This window comes from Eublepharis macularius, chromosome 17 (genome assembly GCF_028583425.1).
Source record: "Eublepharis macularius isolate TG4126 chromosome 17, MPM_Emac_v1.0, whole genome shotgun sequence".
In the NCBI taxonomy this organism is placed as follows: Eukaryota; Metazoa; Chordata; class Lepidosauria; order Squamata; family Eublepharidae; genus Eublepharis; species Eublepharis macularius.
The window spans coordinates 34532287-34550729 of record NC_072806.1 but is presented as its reverse complement, the minus strand read 5'-3'; the positions used below and the strand labels follow the sequence as shown (position 1 = coordinate 34550729).

At 45.2% G+C, this 18443-nt stretch overlaps 1 protein-coding gene across 1 annotated transcript in view; it reads left to right on the top strand.

Moving 5' to 3' along the window:
* The first annotated feature begins 9265 nt into the window (after positions 1 to 9265).
* PPM1D (protein phosphatase, Mg2+/Mn2+ dependent 1D) overlaps positions 9266 to 18443 on the top strand; it is a 70963-nt gene continuing 61785 nt past the window's right edge. Inside the window, exon 1 of the mRNA XM_055002062.1 lies at positions 9266 to 9997. Within this exon, the coding sequence (XP_054858037.1) occupies positions 9661 to 9997 (337 nt within the window). The 5' untranslated portion in view covers positions 9266 to 9660. The remainder of the gene's footprint in view (positions 9998 to 18443) is intronic.

Genomic DNA, 18443 nt, shown 5'->3' with positions numbered 1-18443 from the left:
TCCTTCCTCCCCCCCCCCCGTATTATTTCTAATTGTTGTGACTGTAGTCCTATTATTTTGTTTGCAGGATGTGCCCTGCTATCTGAGTCTTAGCAGGAAAGGCGAGCTATAAATGAAGATAAATGAAATAGTTACAAACAATAAACTTGAACTAATTTAATAAAATAAAATAGAGGACACATAAAGAAAATATGGGCCGTTTTCACACTACTAACCTGCTTCCATAACGTTGTGCAACGTTGCGCAAAAAACATGGAAGATAGCGTCTTCTCGCAAGAGTTTTGCGCGACATCGAGCAAAACTCTCGCAAGAAGACGCTATCTTCCGCGGTTTTTGCACAACATTGCAGAAGCAGGTTAGTAGTGTGAAAACGGCCGTGGCTGTTATCCGGATAGTGAAAGCATAGGAAAAAATTAGGGTTGCTTATCACTAAGAAACCTGCCACCCCCTCAGTGCCTCTGAGCATGTGTAAAGATTTAAAGAGCAAAGACTTTCAGGAGCTAGGCAAAGTATACCGGTAAATAGGAAGATTGGCTTTCTCTTCTGAAGGGGAAAAAAGATTCCCCTTGTCCCCAGAAAAGGACATAAGGGCTAAATGCCTTTGAAATTATTGTCTGTTCTTCAAAGGAAACTCAATCTTTATTATCTATGCAGGTTTAATTATTGTAAATTTACAAGTAAAATAAGGGACCGGCATGTAAAGTGGAATAATGATGATTGACTGAATGGTAGTGGGACTTGTGTGAACTGTTTAAGTCTAGTGCTGCTATTCACACAACACCCTTACACCTGAGTACCTCTGAGCACATGCAGAATAAGGTAATGCACCACTGACCATGCACAGAGTGCCTGCTTCTCAGGGAAATAATGTTTTAAAAGATTTAGAGATACCGTGTCCTCATCTGGATTGCCCAGGCAAGACAGATGTTGTCAGATCTCAGAAGCTAAGCATGGTCAGCCCATGTTAGTTGGATGGGAGAACATCAAGGAAGTCCAATGTCGCTACACAGAGAAAGCCAATAGCTGATCACCTCTGTTTGTCTCTTGCCTGGAAAACCCCGTGGGGCTGCCATGTCAGCTGCAACTTGACAGCATTTTCCACCACCAGAGACACCATAATTGCTCTCAGGCACATTGGGTATCAGGCTTCAAGTCCACAGTGGGTGTTATCCAGTGACCAAGGTACATCCATGAGGGATTCATCATGTCTAGCCATCTACCTAAGTTTCTTTGAACATGTCCTGAATACTTTAGTGTCAGTGGGAAAATATTTTTATTCTTTAAAGGATTATTTTTTGGACTCATTATTGCAAAGCTTGCAAACTGCTCCTTTAGGAAGAGGCAGGGAAGCAGATGATACTATTTATCATTCACCTTATCCTCACAAGGCTTGTTAGTCATTGCTACTGCTCCCATTTTACAAATGGCGAATCAAGGCCACACTATGGTCACATGTGTTAGGCCCGTCTGCAGGTGAGTCCTGGAATTCTGGAATTCCAACTGATCACCAGACAACTGAGATAAAATTCCCATGGAGAAAATGGCAAGTATAGAGGGAGGGCTGTATAGCATCACATCCACACCGAGACCCTTCCAACTCTCCAGACTCTTCCCTCACCAGGCACCACCCACAAATCTCCAGGAATTTCCCATGCTGGAGTTGGCAACCCTACCTAGGCAGCAGTTAACTTTTCCAGCTCCTGTTGAGGTGGAAGTCATGTGACCAAAGTCACATGGCCAGAAGAGGTCCCTCCAGGGTCTTGCGAAGAGTGTGGGCGGCAGACCAAGAGACCTGGCAATGGGAAACTCTACGCTGAACACAATAGAGGGTCAGAGCCACAGAGCAATCCTCTGCAACCACTGATTGACTTTCACCTTGTTATCAGGATGAGAGCATTTGTTTCATATTGTTAGAGCACTGACAATACAAAGGACCATAATTTAGCAGTAACTGAATTGCACTTCCTGCCATCAACTTTTTCTGGCTTGTAAATGTTTCCATAGACATGGATCTGAAAAATTAATTTAGGAGTTCCTCCATGGAAAAAAGGTTTGGAAACATTGGGCTACGCAGTTTGGTGGAAAAGCAGACCCTGAAGCATGTGGCCCACATCTATATATCTTACAACTGAAACCAAGTGATTCTGCTAGTATATATTCAGGCTTGGGTCACACATGCAGGAGAATGTGGTGATAGAACAGAGGCAGGGTGTTTCTCGCACCTGAGGCAACTTCAGGGGTATTGGTGCGTGCATGCGCTTTGCGCACACCCGGACTGCATGATGACTAGGGTTGCCAGCCTCCAGGTAGTACAGGAAAACAAGGCAATTTCCAGTCTATTCCCAGAACAAAAAAAGTGGCAAGCCACACAGAAAATGGAAAAATATCTCTGTATATATAGGCATGAAACATGCAACAATATCATATGACAAGCGTGTTCAATACATGTACAATAATATTACAGTGTATTTATATCATAATACATTCAAGAATCTTAATTGTTTATCTATCTCATATCTCAGTCCAATCTGAACAAGAGACTCAGTGCCCTGTTCCCATGAATCCTTTAACTAGGCAAATGCTCCAGGTGTGAAAGAAATGGTAAATGCATATTGATTTATGTCCATCATTGTTTTTTCTTATATAGGTGACGCTAGAATGCAGATTTTGTCATCCAGACTTCCTCAGGGGCTGGAGGATCGCCTCAATGAGTGTGAATGATTGTGTCCACGTCATTTTCTCTCTGGGTCTTGAGAAACATTCACACTCATTGAGGCGATCCTCCAGCCCCTGAGGAAGTCTGGATGACGAAATCTGCCTTCTAGCCAGCTACAGTTTGGGCCGCTTCCAGTGGGATCCAGCTGTGGTGGGAAAATATCTTTTTTTTACCCCCCTCCGTTATCTCAGACTTTGATGTCCTTCTGTCCAACAGATCCCCATCGTCATAGTGACCTGTTATTCCCTCCTCCCAGAGAGGCTTGCCAATAAGCTTGGAGAAAAAGTCCTCCCTTCAGTAGAGGTGTAACTTGTGGAAATGGACACCTAAAGCTTTTCAGGGCAAGGATTTAAAAATCATCTGGTAAGTAAGAGCCCAGGGCATTTTTTTCCCTCTAGGAAGTTGGCAAACACCTCTATGTCCTCACACACTCTTCTCCAAATCAATAGTACAGGGAGTCAGCAACCAGTGCAATGTATTGTTGAAGGCTTTCATGGACAGAGAATGATGGTTGTTGTGGGTTTTCCGGGCTGTATTGCCAAGGCCACGGCAATACAGCCCGGAAAACCCACAACAACCAGCGCCTTTTGGCCAAATCAGGCCCATATTAGAGATGCTGTAGCATGATGATGATGATGATGATAACATTTGATACTGCCCTTCAGGACAGTAGGGAATACTGCCCTTCAGGACAGGGGGAGGAGTGGGGAATCAGACCTGGCTCTCCAGATTAGAGTCCCGCTGCTCTTAACCACTACACCAAACTGGCTCTGCTCTACTGTAGCAGTAGAAAAGAGCAAGAGTCCAGCAGCAACTATAAGACTAACAAAATTTGTGGTAGGGTATGAGCTTCATGAGTCACAACTCAGTGATTCAGATATTGTTGTGTTGTTGTTATTTAGGCTCCTCTCAGTCACAAGCCCGAGATATGAAGAAGCAAAGCAAAACTGCGCCTGTACTAACAGCACTTGGCAGAGAAGCACATTCCCCTAATCGACCCACCCACGTTTAGAGACCATCCCTCTGCAATGCATTATGTCTTTTATTCTGTTTTCCCATCCCTGGAGTCTGAGCTCGATTAGTTGCGCCTGGTTGCCTTAACAACAGCGAGCTCGAGGCCAAGCAACCGGCTCTTCTCCTCCTCCCTCCCAGTGTGCGTCTGATGCTTACGTCCCGAGGCAGACATGCGTAAGCGACTGGGTGGATCCGGACCGACGCTTCTTCCTCCTTGTTCTGATTGGTCGGCTTTGATTCCTTCCGTGCAGCACACTCACGGAATGCTGGGAAGTGTGGCGTATGGAGGGCTGAGGAGGAGAGAGGATTAACTTGTGCCCTTACAGCGATGGCGGAGAATTTCCTCCTGATCATCTCTGTGAGGATTGCATTGCTGGGTCAGAACAAAAGTTTAGACTGCTAGTCAGATACGACTGGGAAATTCAGAATAGGGGATGAACGCTCCAGCCCTCTACTATTTATGTATTTATTTACATAATTTATACCCCTCCCTTTCCCCCTAATGGGAACTTAAAAGTGGAATATATTGTTCTCATTTTATCCTCACAACAACACTGTGGTGTAGGTGTTGTGTCTTTAATGCTAGACTTGGGAATAAGCAGGCAGCGTTGTGCCCAACAGAGGCACGGTTTTCATCAGCCCCCCACTCCTCCTCTCTAGCTGCCGTTAAAACAACTTCCTTTATCCCAGCCCACCCACACCAGATCCTGGAGTGGACTGGGGCAATCACAAGCATTGACCAGAATTGAAGGAACACAGTTGTCAAAACACAGGGTAGACTGAGAGGGTTTGGCTGTGCCATGGTCACCCAGAAAGCTTTCATGGCACAATGGGGATTCAAACACAAAGGCTCCCAGATCCTAGCCTGACACTCCAACCATTATGTCACCCACTGGCTAATTTGTCCCCAATAAGTGGTAGTCTACCTCTGAACTTGCAGTTCCAGTCCTAATTATCACGGCTAATAAAAACCGCCTTTCAGGACCAGATCACAGGGCCGTCTAGTCCAATGGAGGTGACCAGGTGCCCCTGGAAAGCTTACAAGCAGCAGGGCATGAAGCTGATGCCCCTCTCCTGCTGTTTGGGCCCAGCATCTGGTCTACGTTCTCTTTGCGTGGAGGTCCCCATTCAGCCATCATGATTAAATAATCAAGAATCAAGACAAAATTTTATTCTAGCATAAGCTTTAGTGAACTACAGCCCACTTCTTCAGATGCAGTAAATGCTCTGTCATTAGGCAGCCTTTAAGAGCTATATAACATGGCATATGATACCTCCTAAATAAAAGTGCTGCTTAATCAATAACCATTCCGTGCGTCTGAAGAAATGGACTCTGGTCCACTAAAGCATATGCTAGAATAATACTTTGTTTATCTTCACTGTCTGAGTCCCATTTTATTTTTGCTGCAGCAGACTAATAGTACAATCCTAAACAAAGTCAGATATCCTAAGCCCATTATTTCAATTATCTTAAAAGGGTGTAACTCTGGTTAGGATTCCACTAGCATGCTGAGTTATTGGAAGGTCTATCTTCCTCTGTGGATATGTCTAATTCCTCATTTTTTAAAGGCTAAACATAGCAGTGGTTGACCACCATACAATGGGCAGTGAATGACAAATGGCAGAGAATGACACAATCTCTCCCCCTTGGTGAGGCTAAGCAGGGCAGGGTTTGGTCAATGAACAGTATTATAACATGAGTGTGTGTGTTATGTGACACCAAGTCACCTCTGACCCATGGTGACCCTATGAATGAAAGACCTCCAAAATGTTCTATCATTAACAGACTTGCTTGAGTAACATTACCTTTTCTCGATCCTGTCCGCAATTAGGCAATACTATCTACATTAAAATAAAATGTGGTTTGAAATGTTGTCTAGCATTATGGGGCATCAATTATAAAGTGAACCAGGCAGATCAGATTACACACACACACTGCCCAGTTAAGCTTCCCCTTGTCACTGTTCCCCCACTGACCAATTAATTCCTCCTCCTTGTCACTAATTATGATAATTTCTGGCTGTTTTCCTTCTCTTTTCCCTCAATGTGTGACAATGGCATAAGTTGATAAATGGAAATGAGATCTAAACGTGTGAGTTTGGCCATAGAGAGAGACCTTTTTTAAACAGCCCAATCCTGTGCATGTTTACTTGGAAGCTACACTGAATTCAAGTGGAATTAGTTTTAGATTCTTCTTGTCCTGTACAGCTAGCCCTGGCCTGGATGGTCCAGGGAGCCTGATCTCATCAGAACTCAGAAGCTTAAGCAGGGTCAGCTCTGGCCAGTGTTTGGATGGGAGACCAACAAGGAAGGCAGGGTTGCTGCGCAGATGCAGGTAATAGCAAACCACGTCTGAACGGCACTACAACAACAAAGACATCTGAAGTACGTTTATGAATGGACTGTTTAAAAGGTCCTTTTTTGCTATTGAGCCCTACATGGCAGACTCTGGTTCACACTATATTCTGCCACAATAGATTTGTTAGTCTTTGAGATGCTGTTTGTTTGGCTGTACCATATTGCTGCCTGATCCTACATATATACATTTGCTCAGTGCTAAATAACTTGTGGCTTACACTTTAGCAAGTGGGCATTAGATGAGGTTCATTCTCAACTATATCAAGGCTGCAATTCAATAGGACTTATTTCCAAGCAAATGTGCACAGAACCAGCTATACAACATATGTGTACTAGTTGATGTAGCCAGGAAGAGAGCTTAGGAGAGCAGCCCAAGTATTAGTCTGTCTTGTTTGAATCTTAAATTTTGAGGAGTGCAGGATCCCTCATGGAGTCTGCCTTAAGAGGAAGCATACTGAGCCAAGGCAGAGAAATAATTGTGGCCTATTAAGAAGTTGGTTAGTTAATGTTGCAATCTACCAGGTCAATGCAAATGTTCTAGGAAAAGATATGAACATACCTGATATGACACCCTTTGCTAAAACAGGGTTGGGCTGGTCAGTGCCTGGAGATTGCCTGGGAACCCTCCCTATGCTGTTGCCTCAAGTTCCCTGAGGAAGGAAAGCTGGGATATATATGCAAGAAATAAGACCTCTTTGCCTTGAACTCAGTCCTCGCTCAGTCCTATCCACAACCTGTGGATAGGGTTGTTGTGGGTTTTCCGGGCTGTATTGCTGTGGTCTTGGCATTGTAGTTCCTGACGTTTTGCCAGCAGCTGTGGCTGGCATCTTCAGAGGTGTAGCACCAAAAGACACTGAGAGATCTCTGTCTTTTGGTGCTACACCTCTGAAGATGCCAGCCACAGCTGCTGGTGAAACGTCAGGAACTACAATGCCAAGACCACGGCAATACAGCCCGGAAAACCCACAACAACCATTGTTCTCCGGCCGTGAAAGCCTTCGACAATACATGTGGATAGGGTTGTTGTAAAGACTACAACTTGTGATGTCGGAATGGCTTAAAGCATGCATTATTTTAATTTCTATCCCATCATTCTTCCACAGCATTAAAGGCAACATACATACAGTGTTTCTGTCCTTAGTATTAATATTATAACAACATTCTGGGTCTGCTGGAACATATTCTCATCACCAGGTCCTTTTCAAACATTCATTTCCAAACTCATTTTTTCCCTGTATTTTGGGAATCCCCCATGTAGGGTTGTGGTCTGGGCTTTGCTGTTTTCCTGATCATAAAAACAGGCCAGACTTTTTACTATTAGATATAGTAATTGACTACCACAATCAATACTAATACACATGTATGATTTGAGTTCCATAGAGTAAAAGTGGGAAATTAATGCCAACAAAGGATCATGAGAATTAATTTGGTGTAGTGGTTAAAAGTGGCAGGACTCTAATCTGGAGATTCAGGTTTGATTCCCCACTCTTCCGCTAGAAGCCAGCTGGGTGACCTTTGGTCAATCACAGCTCTCTCAGAGCTCTCTCAGCCTCACCTACCTCACAGAGTGATTGTTGTGAAGATTATAACACAATTTATAAACTGCTCTGAGTGGGCGTTAAAGTTGTCACGAAGGGGATTATAACATAACATTTGATTTATATACTGCCCTTCAGTATATAAACAGAATGTTGTTATTATTATTATATAGATGGGTAGCTGGAGATCTCCCAGAACTACAACTGATCTCCAGGCCAGAGAGATCAGTTCACCTGGAGAAAATGGTTGCTTTGGAGGGTGGACTCTACGGAATTATAACAATGCTGAGGTCCTTTCCCTCCTCAAACCCTGCCTTCTCCAGGCTTCACCCCTTCCCGCAAATCTTCAGGAATTTCCCAACTTGGAGATGGCAACCCTACCAGGACAAGACTAGCGTCCAGCTAGACTAGCATCAACAAACAACTGGGTCAACAAAGAGGCCATAGAGGGCAAGGATTCCCTCCCTCCTGGGCACAAATCTGACATTCAAAATGGCAACATCTTCCCGTCCAACAGGATTCTCAGGGCGCAAGCTTTCGAGAGTCACCAGATTCTTCAGACAGTGCTCTCTGAAGAATCTGATGACTCTTGAAAGCTTGCGCCCTGAAAATCTTGTGGGTCTCTAAGGGGCCGCTGGACTCGAATCCTGTTCCATAGGCAAGGCACCAAACTGGAATACCACAATGCTAGGAGGAAAAATCGAGAAGAGTCCAGTAGCACCTTTTAAGACTAACCAACTTTACTGTAGCATACGCTTTTGAGAATCACAGCTGTCTTTGTCAGATGCATGGAGGGTAAGAAGAAACTGGTCAGATGTAGGTAGGTAGGTAAAGTTTATTGCATTAGGCCAAAGGCCGTTACAAACAATAAAACAGTAACAAAAATATGAGCGACGATGCAGGTAAAATATACAGTACAAACTTGATAAAACACTATAGGAATTACAGTATAGCCTGTGGACAGCCCTGTGCTTTCTCGACCGTCTCTCCAATTTTCCCTGCTGCAAGGGCAAAAAGAGCAACCCTGTACGAGGTCTCTGGGTCCACATCTGCTAATGCAGCAACCATTTTTTCGTTATCTTATCTGAAACCTAAACTAGCTAGGATTGGACTTAAAAATTTCTTTCTAGGGGATGTGTAGAGCGGGCAGTGTAGTAAATAGCGACACAGGTCTTCTGGCTCTGAACCACCACACTGGCAAAGGCGCTGAGCAGCTGGAATCTTGGAATAAGGGCCTTCGAGCATGGCTGTTTTCATTGAGTGAAAGCAGATTGAGGTGAGGGCTACACGTAGTTTGCTAACTGAGATCTTGATTAGGTATTGTGCCCTAGTATGGGCCAGCTTAATCAATCTGAACCAAGGTGAGGATTTATTTTCTTGTATAAGGATTTATTTTCTTGGTCAGATGTATAGGTAGAGAGGGGAGGGGGGAGTAGATGCAATTAGTAGCTTCTGATAATGAAATCAGCCACTTCTAGTAATGAGAGAACCATTCACAGTCTCTATTCAGTCCCAGCCTGACTGAGTCAAATTTACATATGAATTCCAATTCAGCCTTGGATTCTGTTTTTGAAAGGTTTCTGTTGAACGACGGTGACCTCTCGGCCCTTGCTGGCATGTCCTGGCGGAGCGAAGTCTTCTCCCGCTGGCTTCGGCCTGTCCTGGCCGCGGCTCTCCGCGAAGGTGCGCCGGGCCTTGACGGGGCCCCCGAAGAGGCTCGGCTCGGCTCGGGACGCAGCTCGGCCCGAGGAGGCAGGCGAAGCGCTCTCCGTGCGCCGCCCGGGCCCCCGTCTCCCCTCCCCGCCTGAGCCCCAAGCAACTTTCCGAGGGGGAGAGGAAGCCCGGGCCGGGGCCGGCGGCGGGCTGAGGAGGGCCGGGCTCGGGGCGGCGCCGCCGCCGCTCCTCCTCCTCCTCCTCCTCGGAACCCGGAGCTGCGCCGCGTTCGGCGGGGGATTGTGGCGCGCCGCGGCCGCCTCGACGACGCAGGCGAGGCGAGGCGAGGCGAGGCGGGCCGAGCGGTCGCCGCGGCGCTCCATGGCGGGCCCCCCGCGCTGGCTGGCCGTGAGCCTCTTCTCGGACCAGGGCGGCAGGAAATACATGGAGGACGTGACCCAGGTGGTGCTGGAGCCCGAGCCCGAGCCCGAGCCGCCCTGCCCGCCGCCGTCGCCGTCGCCGGGCGGGGGGCGCTCGGTGGCCTTCTTCGCCGTGTGCGACGGGCACGGCGGGCGGGAGGCGGCCCAGTTCGCCCGCGAGCACCTCTGGGGCTTCATCCAGCGGCAGCGGGGCTTCCGCTCCCGCGAGCCGGCCGCCGTCTGCGCCGCGCTGCGCAAGGGCTTCGTCGCCTGCCACCGCGCCATGTGGAAGGAGCTGCGTAAGTCGGGGCGGGGGGCGCGCGGGCACCCGGCGGGCACAAAGGCGCCCGGCCCGGCCCGGCCCGCGCCGGCTCTGCCGCGTCCGGACGAACAAAGGCCGCCGCACGGGTCGACGCGAGCGGGGACGGTTGAGTCGCCCGCCGCAAGGGGTTTGGGCGAAGCTCAGCCGGGGAGGCCGGGCCCTGGCCGCTTCCCGAGTCTGGTTTGGGTGTTGTGTGTGTAGTTCTGGGAAAGAGCAAGAGCCCAGTCGCACCTGTAAGGCGGACAAAATGGGTGGCGGGGTAGGAGCTTGTGTGAGCCGCAGCTCACTCCTTGGTGTCTGAAGAAGTGCGCTGTGGCTCAGGAAAGCCACACGTCTTGTCCGTCTCCTAGGTGCTACTGGACTCCTGCTCTTTTCGACTGTATCAAGCTGGATAGCCCTGTGTTAGTCTATCTGTAGCAGTAGAAAAGAGCAAGAGTCCAGTAGCACCTAGAAGACTGACAAAATGTGTGGCAGGGCATGAGCTTTCCTAAGCCACAGCTCACTTCTTCAAATACAGCTAGAATGTGAAGACACCTCATTTAGCCGTACAGAATGGAAATCCATCAACCTTGCAAAGATATAAGGACAGAAGGACTCACATTCTAGCTGTGTTTTTAAAGAAGTGAGCTGTGACTCACAAAAGCTCATACCTGCCACAAATTTTGTTAGTCTTATGGGTGCTCCTGGACTCTCGCTCTTTTCTGCTGCTGCAGACAGACAGACTCACACAGCTGTCCATCTTGATTGTGCTTTAAACCGGTAGAGTCAGAATCAGATTTGTATAGCCACAGTGTGTGTGTGTAAATAAAAATAAGACCAGATTTTTTTTAAAACTGACAACTCAGTATGTGTGTGTGTGTGTGTATTAAACAAGTACACTCAGGTTCAGAGTTCTGTTGCTATTGCTGTGTTGTGTGCTGTGTGTGTGTGTGTGTGTGTGTGTGTTTTGAACAGGCAGCTTCAGAATCAGATATAATATATTGGTGTAATTTTGCATATGGAGATACGCAAGGCTTGAAAGCTACAAAGCACCTCTGCCGAAAGGATACGGAGGATGTCTGGATTCAGTCACACTGTAAATTACAACATCTATAAATAAAAACCAGCTGTTGTCCAAGGAGGGATGTTTAGCAACTTTTTAAAATCTTTTATATTTTTCCTACTTGCTTATTAACCTACAGATGAATGTTCTCTTCCAATCCTCCATAACTACATTGTGTTTAATATGTTTTAATGTGACTTTTATTACTTGATGTTACCTGCTCTGAGCCCGCTTGTAGGGAGAGCAGGCTATAAATACAACAACAACAACAAGTAACTGTAGCATGCGTTCCAGAGGTGCGCTAGAGTTTAGTGGGACTTGGTCCCATGGAATAATCTCAATTCTATCCTCCCCTTCAAGCAGAGAGTGAGCTCCCCCCCCCCACCATTGACAAAGCGCATGTGAGATTGAAGCCACAGTTTGGCCGTGATTGGTAGTAAGGTGGAAGTCTTTAAGAGAGAAGTAAGCCTCTCTGAGCACAGGGGGTTGCTTTGGAATAAGCATGCAGCGGATAGTGTTATAAATCCCACTGTAATATTATAGCACTTCTAAGTAAACACAGATGTGGTCAAGCTGCAGAAGGTGTCTTAGTTAAAAAAAGTTCTACTCTACAGTAAAAAAGAGTATCGTGCTTATGTGTACTTCTGCATGGACATGGCCTCTCCTTCCCCCAGAGCAACTGATTCTATGTGTGGATCATCTGACTGTGCTTTAACCTGCTGCTCCCCTGATAAATGGAGTCCCAATAAGGCAGAAACGCCACTTTTTCTTTTAAAAGTGGCATTTCTGCCCTATTGGGACTCCACTTGCACCATCTCTCATGACCAGAGAAAACAGTCAATTTGAACAGGGAATAAATGAGGGACTCCTTCCTGTGAAGCACATGTACCTTTAATGGAGCTGCACCTTTAATTCTGGCTCACAAAATGTACCCTCCAGTGAGTTAGACTTCAAGGTGCCACAAGCGTGTACGGACGTGGACAGCACTAGAAACGAGCAAGAGTCCAGTAGCACCTATAAGACTAAAAAACTGTGGTAGGGGATGAGCTTTCATGGGCCACAGCTCACTTCTTCAGAAAGCTCCTACCCTACCACAAATTTTGTTAGTCTTGTTGGTGCTACTGGACTCTTGCTTGTTTCTGCTACTACAGACAGACTAAGACGGCTACCCATCTTGGACAGCACTGTGATTGCTTCTCTTCTTGTGGGCACTGCCTCCTTAAAGAAATCTCCCACCTGGGCTCTGCGTTGATCAAGTTAGCATGCTTTTCCCTTCCTGCCTTCCTAAGGTAGCATTATTCGCTGTCCTTTTTATCTCTAGACTAGACTTGAAATGCAGAAATTCCAGTTGATGAAATGGGCTTTAATTTGCATCTCGCAGCTCTTTTGGTCTTTCGTTTAAATAAGCCCATGAAATCTTCTTACCCTGCTCCTTATGAAGCTTAAGCATTATCTTAGTTTTTTGCGAGCACCCTCTTAGCAATAGGGCTAGACTGCAGCAGATAATAAACATCAACAGCAACACAGAGGCCTTCCTTGGCTGCTGGACCACAGTTTATAATACCTTATTTAGAGAATTTAGATCCTGCCGTCTCTCAAGGCTGTTTAAAGCAATCACAAAAGAGAGGATTCGTTAAAACGTAGCCATGTATCAAAAATTAATAAAAATGGTTCATGTCAAAAAAAACAACAGCACAAAGTAACAGTCTGCGACAGAACACACCAAACAACATTGTCTCTAAAAGGTTTTCGGTGCAAGAATTAAAAAGTTTATCCAATAACAAAATTTTTAAACTGTGTTAGGAGGCCAGAAGGAAAGGGGTGAGACAAATTGGGGGGAGCTCTCTTGAGATCCTTTTACTTACCTCTGATACTGTAGACGCCTTAAGGGCACCATCTGCTATTTGCAGGTCTTGGATGGAGGCAATCCGTCAGGTCATTTGGTCCCTAGTCGTTTAATGTTTAAAAGACTAGTGCATTGAACTTGAGCCCGGGTTCAAGCTGGAAGGCAGGGCAGCTAGCATAACTCTGGTTCATTAGAATCCAGGCTGCTCTGTTTCGAATGAATCAAAGCTGCTGGACTGGCTTGTCAGAGTTCAGGCTTGAAGCTCTTTCAGAGGCCTTTTGTGCAGGCTAGTTTTTGGAGACGAAGAGTAAACTAGAACCGCCACCCTCCTGTTAACTTTGAAGTTAGTCCCATTGTATTCAGTACAACTTACTTCTAGGCAAACATGCCCAGGATTGCATCCATAAAGCATTGCTTACTGGTATTCTGTCCCGTTATTCACAGGAGTCAAACTGAATTCTTCCCCTTTTTCCAGTATTTCGGGAAATGAACACTTAAGACCATGCGATGTGCTGATATATATATATTTTGTTACCTTTTCATTAAAGCTGTTTTAATGGAAGTATTTTTGCGTGCTTGCATTTAGCCTGTTACGGCGTAGCACTGATTTATGATGGGCCTTGTTGGGGAGTAGTGTTAGCACCCCTCCACAAAATACCCCTTGTTGTATCACTTGTTTTGTCTGCGCCTATCCTGCACCTCTTGTTTCTCTGGGCTTGCTAAATTTTGCTTGTTAAGCATAGCTTATTTGAAATTATTATTTGAAAGCTGCTTTGAACCAAGAGTGGAGTATAATTATTTTAAAAAATTAATAGTTATAAAAATAATCTCAAGCTTGAGGACTGGTAACTTGAATGTGCAGTATACTCCTTGACTGGTTAATATCCTTGGACAGGCACTAAAATGTGGAACAAACCTACTTCTCTAAGGTCTCCGTATTTTATTTTATTTTAAATTGGAATCACCTTGATGAGTCTGTAAGAAGGGCAGAGGGCAGCCAGCCATACTTCCCTCATGCCTGGATCTGAGCATGCTGGGAATCTGCTCATTGGCTATTTTTGGTGGGATATAAGTCGGCTGTGACTTGACAGCATTTGACACCCTCATATGCTTCCCGGAAAGAAGGACTTATGGAGGAACACCATTGGTTTCAGCTGTTGGAGCCCCAGGCTCCTTCCTGGAAGGTACTGTTTTTAAAAAACTCCTGGTACTGGATTTCTAAACCACAATGAAGTGCAAGGTGCAGGAGAGGTCTTCACGTAACTTTATTGTGGCACCATCTACCTCACCTTTTTCAAGGAAGGGTTGTGGACCCTAGAGATTGTAGTTCTTGAGGAAAACCCAGAGACTATTTCATCAGTTATTCCATCAGATATTCCGGTTTATATATTTGTATTTGTATTTATATGTATTGATTGTAATTATTGATTGTTATTGATTAGGTTGTATAATCGTTTTTGAATGCACTTGTAGCACTAGAGCACCTTTAAAAATTATTTTAAAAATATACAGATGGCTATTGATTGGATGGTTTAGAAATCCAGTACCAGGAGTTTTTTTAAACAGTAGCATTGGAAGTTACTCCTTGGTTTCACCCTTTGGTAGAGTCTCCTTCCTGGAAGGTGCCTGCCAACACTTAGGATACCCCACCCCCACCACCCAATTGCCTCTCCAGCAGACAGAGCAGTGGTATGCTCCATCCCAGTAGGTGCTTCCGTATTTTTTCAATTTTTTATTTATTTATTTTATTTATTATCTGCTCTCCCCACGAACAGGCTCAGAGCAGATCACAACATAGATAAGTAAGTTTACAATGAAATCAGCATTAAAAGATCACAACATAGATAAGTAAGTTTACAATGAAATCAGCATTAAAAGATCACAACATAGATACGTTTACAATGAAATTGGCATTAAAAGCATAAAAACAGTTCACACAATAAAATTTGGTGGCCATCCAAATGTTGCAAATTTATAGAGAAAAATCCTGACAGGGCTTTACATCTCCACCATTTTTAATTTAAAGGTGGGATAGATTAGAATTGTAAGCCCCTTGAGGAGCTGATCTGGCTGAAATGTGGGGTATAGATACATCAAATAAGTTTGACTTTGAAATTTTATGCCTTGCATATTTTCTTTCTCTTTTTTACAACCCCCCCCCTGCACTTATCTCACAGCCAATTTAGGCTGAAAAGCAGGATAGAAATAAAACATTATACTCAGGGCTTTTTTTCAGGGGGAACGCGGGGGAATGGAGTTCTGGAACCTCTTGAAAATGGTCACATGGCTGGTGGCCCCGCCCCCTGATCTCCAGACAGAGGGGAGTTTAGATTGCAATCTCAACTCCCCTCTGTCTGGAGATCAGGGGGCGGGGCCACCAGCCATGTGATGATTTTCTCCGAGGGCAACCCACTGAGTTCCACCACCTCTTTCCCCAGAAAAAAAGCCCTGATTATACTGTTACATTTGAAGCAATGAACATTTAAATAGCAATAATCAAGATGGTATCTTTTTGTCTGAAGCTGAACGAGGACTCTGGCTCGGTGGTTGAGAAACAGTGTTGTGTATCGTTAAAGAAAACATTTGTGCCTGAGCTTTGGTTATCCTGGCAACTGTCCCTTCTCTCCTTTACTGCCCTTGCTGTCTCCTGTCTTGTCCAAGCAGGAAACTTGTTCCATGTATTTTTTTTAAAGGGTGCAGTTGGAACTGGCTGGGGATGATAGAAGCAGTCAAAGAGGCATGGATTGTATTAATGGCAAGAGAAGGGGTAATGGATCAATGGACTGCAAGGGAAGGTTCTAGGGGCGCTGCTGAATTCTGGATCGGGCTTCCTTTAGTGCTGCAGCCACCTTAATTCTGGAGAGCTGACTTAAACTGGTGTGTGTGTCTTGTGGTGCCATTAAAGGAAGAGTAGGGAGGGAGACATTTCTTTCCTCCCTCTCCAGGTTTTTCAGAACACTTTGGGGTTTTTTTTTTGAGGATCTCTTTTGTCTTTAGCCAGCTTGCCGGTTTTTACCCACAGAGTGACTGTTGGACACAGTTGGCACTACAGCTCCCTTATGCTTCAAGGGCGAAAGACAAGGGGAGTGATGGTGCTTCTTTTGATGTTGGCAACTTATATACAGGAGCGATTAGGGCTGCAGTGTTTATGCAATTAATTGGCTAAATGACTTAATTTCTTTGGAATAAAAAGATGATCCCCAATTCATTGGTTAGTGGAGTTTATTTCTCTTCAATGCAAACACTTAAAAAAAGTGGAAATGGCCGTCTTAGATGAGACCACCTATGTAGTACCGATTCTGTCCCAGCTTTCCTCCAAGGAACTGTGGTTGACCTGTGTTGGTCTCCTTTCTTCCATTTTAATCCTCGTTGCAGCCCTGTGGGTAGGTTAGGCTGTGTATGTGCAACTGCCCCCAAATCGTCCATGCATGTTTCCTGGCAGAATACAGATTGGAACTCAGGTCTCTTTGATGCTGGTCTAAAGCTCGATTCCTACTATACCAGGCCTGCTCACATTCTTCCTTATCTTGCAAAATAGTAAACAGTCCAGTTGCATCTTTAAAACTAACCAATTTTATCGTAGCATAAGCTTTTGAGAACCACAGTTCTCTTCGTCAGATGCAAATGTAGCATAAGCTTTCAAGAACCACAGCTCTTTTCGTCAGATGTTGCCTTTGACAAAGAGAGCTGCGGTTCTCGAAAGCTTATGCTACAGTAAAGTTGGTTAGTCTTTTTTTTTAATAGCTTTTTATTAGTGTTCTCATATAGGAATAGGGGAGGACAAGGGAAAAAATAGGGAGGGAATATCAAATATATATCATAGAGTCTGCTCGAGTTAGTCTTAAAGGTGTTACTGGACTCTACTATTTTGCAACTACAGACTAACACAGCTAACTCTTCTGTTCCTTCTCTTGTTTTCTGCGCAATAGGAAATTCCCTTTTGGGATTCTGTTTGCTGCGATACCAAGAGCAGCATCTAGATAAAACAAAATACGCCTTTTTTCACAAGTGTCTTTTTTTCTAATTCTCTAGTTAATCCCCTAAGCTTAGTCAACAAATTGAATGACATTTCAGTTATTTGGTGACAGCTCTGCTTACTCCGGCAGGTAAAAGAACATGTCAAAGGCCATATTTTTGAGAGCTTTCTGGTGCAGTTTTAATGTTTTCATTTTGATTATGCTTTTCTCCCTCTTGAAATGAACCATTAATTCCTTATTATTGTTCCATTTTCTGTTTCCTGGCACTCAATTTACCCTCCCCCCCCCGCATCAAAATTAGCACACGTTTCCACATTAATGTTGATGTCAAATTGCATAAAAGAAACAAGAGTCTTCGAGGATGGCAGCAGAAAGGAGGGCCAAGACGAATGACAGCAAATATAATCAAAAAGAAATGCTGCTCTTTTGAGATTTGATTTTGAAAATAAGATACGCAGGTCCTTCGTGAGAATTTCTCCCCATTCATTGGGGTCCCTGGTGTATGTGTGCGTGTGTGTTTGAGACAGAGAGATTTTGTGAAACTGGTGATAAAACAGCTCTTCCTTCGAAACAACAAAAAGGGGTGTGTGTTTTTTTGTCCACCCCAGAATGGTTGCTGAACCGAGTTACTCCCAAGTCCCATTAAATCTAATATGTGCTTGCGAGTGAGTAATTCAGGCTTGGCGCCAAGTAGGCATCGCAGACTCTCTTTTGTGCATTACTTAATGGCTTCCTGTCACCTGCTTCTCCGCTAGGTGAGGGAACAGCCTGAGGGTTGCTTCATTCCTTAGGAATGGAGCACCAGACAAGCCAAGAAACTAGCTAATATTGTGTTGCTCTTAGTCTACAGTACAGGACAGTGGCTGCAAATCTGTAATTAATTCCCAGGCAGATAAGACCAGCCCAGCTGTGAGCCTGCAGCATCTGAATAAAGGAGGGGGAGGCCATTGAAAGCACAGCCCGGAGGAACGAAGCCCTCTCCCCTCCATTCCAGCTGTTTTCCTTCTGGCAGGGTAACTTTGGGTACCAGGAGAGAGGAAAGCAGCTGGTCCACAACATTTACGCATCTGAAAGCATGGGCTTGGGGAAGAGCTCAATTCCCCTTTCCTGCTTATGGACCCAGGCATCAATTTCCGTCCCAGCGCCTCCTACTAAACTGCTTTGCAGTGGTTTCAGTTTGCCCTCCTCCTGCCAAACTGCTTTGTGTGGATTTAGCAGGAAGACCCAAGGATAACACATGGGCAGCTGTCACGTCATGTTTTGCCCTCACTCTGCACCAGTTCAGAGGAGTGAGCCATGTTAGTCTGTTGTAGCAAAATAGAAAAGAGTCCAGTTGCACCTTTAAGACTAACCAACTTTACTGTAGCATAAGCTTTCGAGAACCACAGCTCTCTTCGTCAGATGCATCGTCAGCTTATGGTACAATACAGTTGCATCTGACGAAGCTTATGGTACAATACAGTTGCATCTGACGAAGAGAGCAGTGGTTCTCGAAAGCTTATGGTACAATACAGTTGCATTTGACGAAGAGAGGTGTGGTTCTCGAAAGCTTATGGTA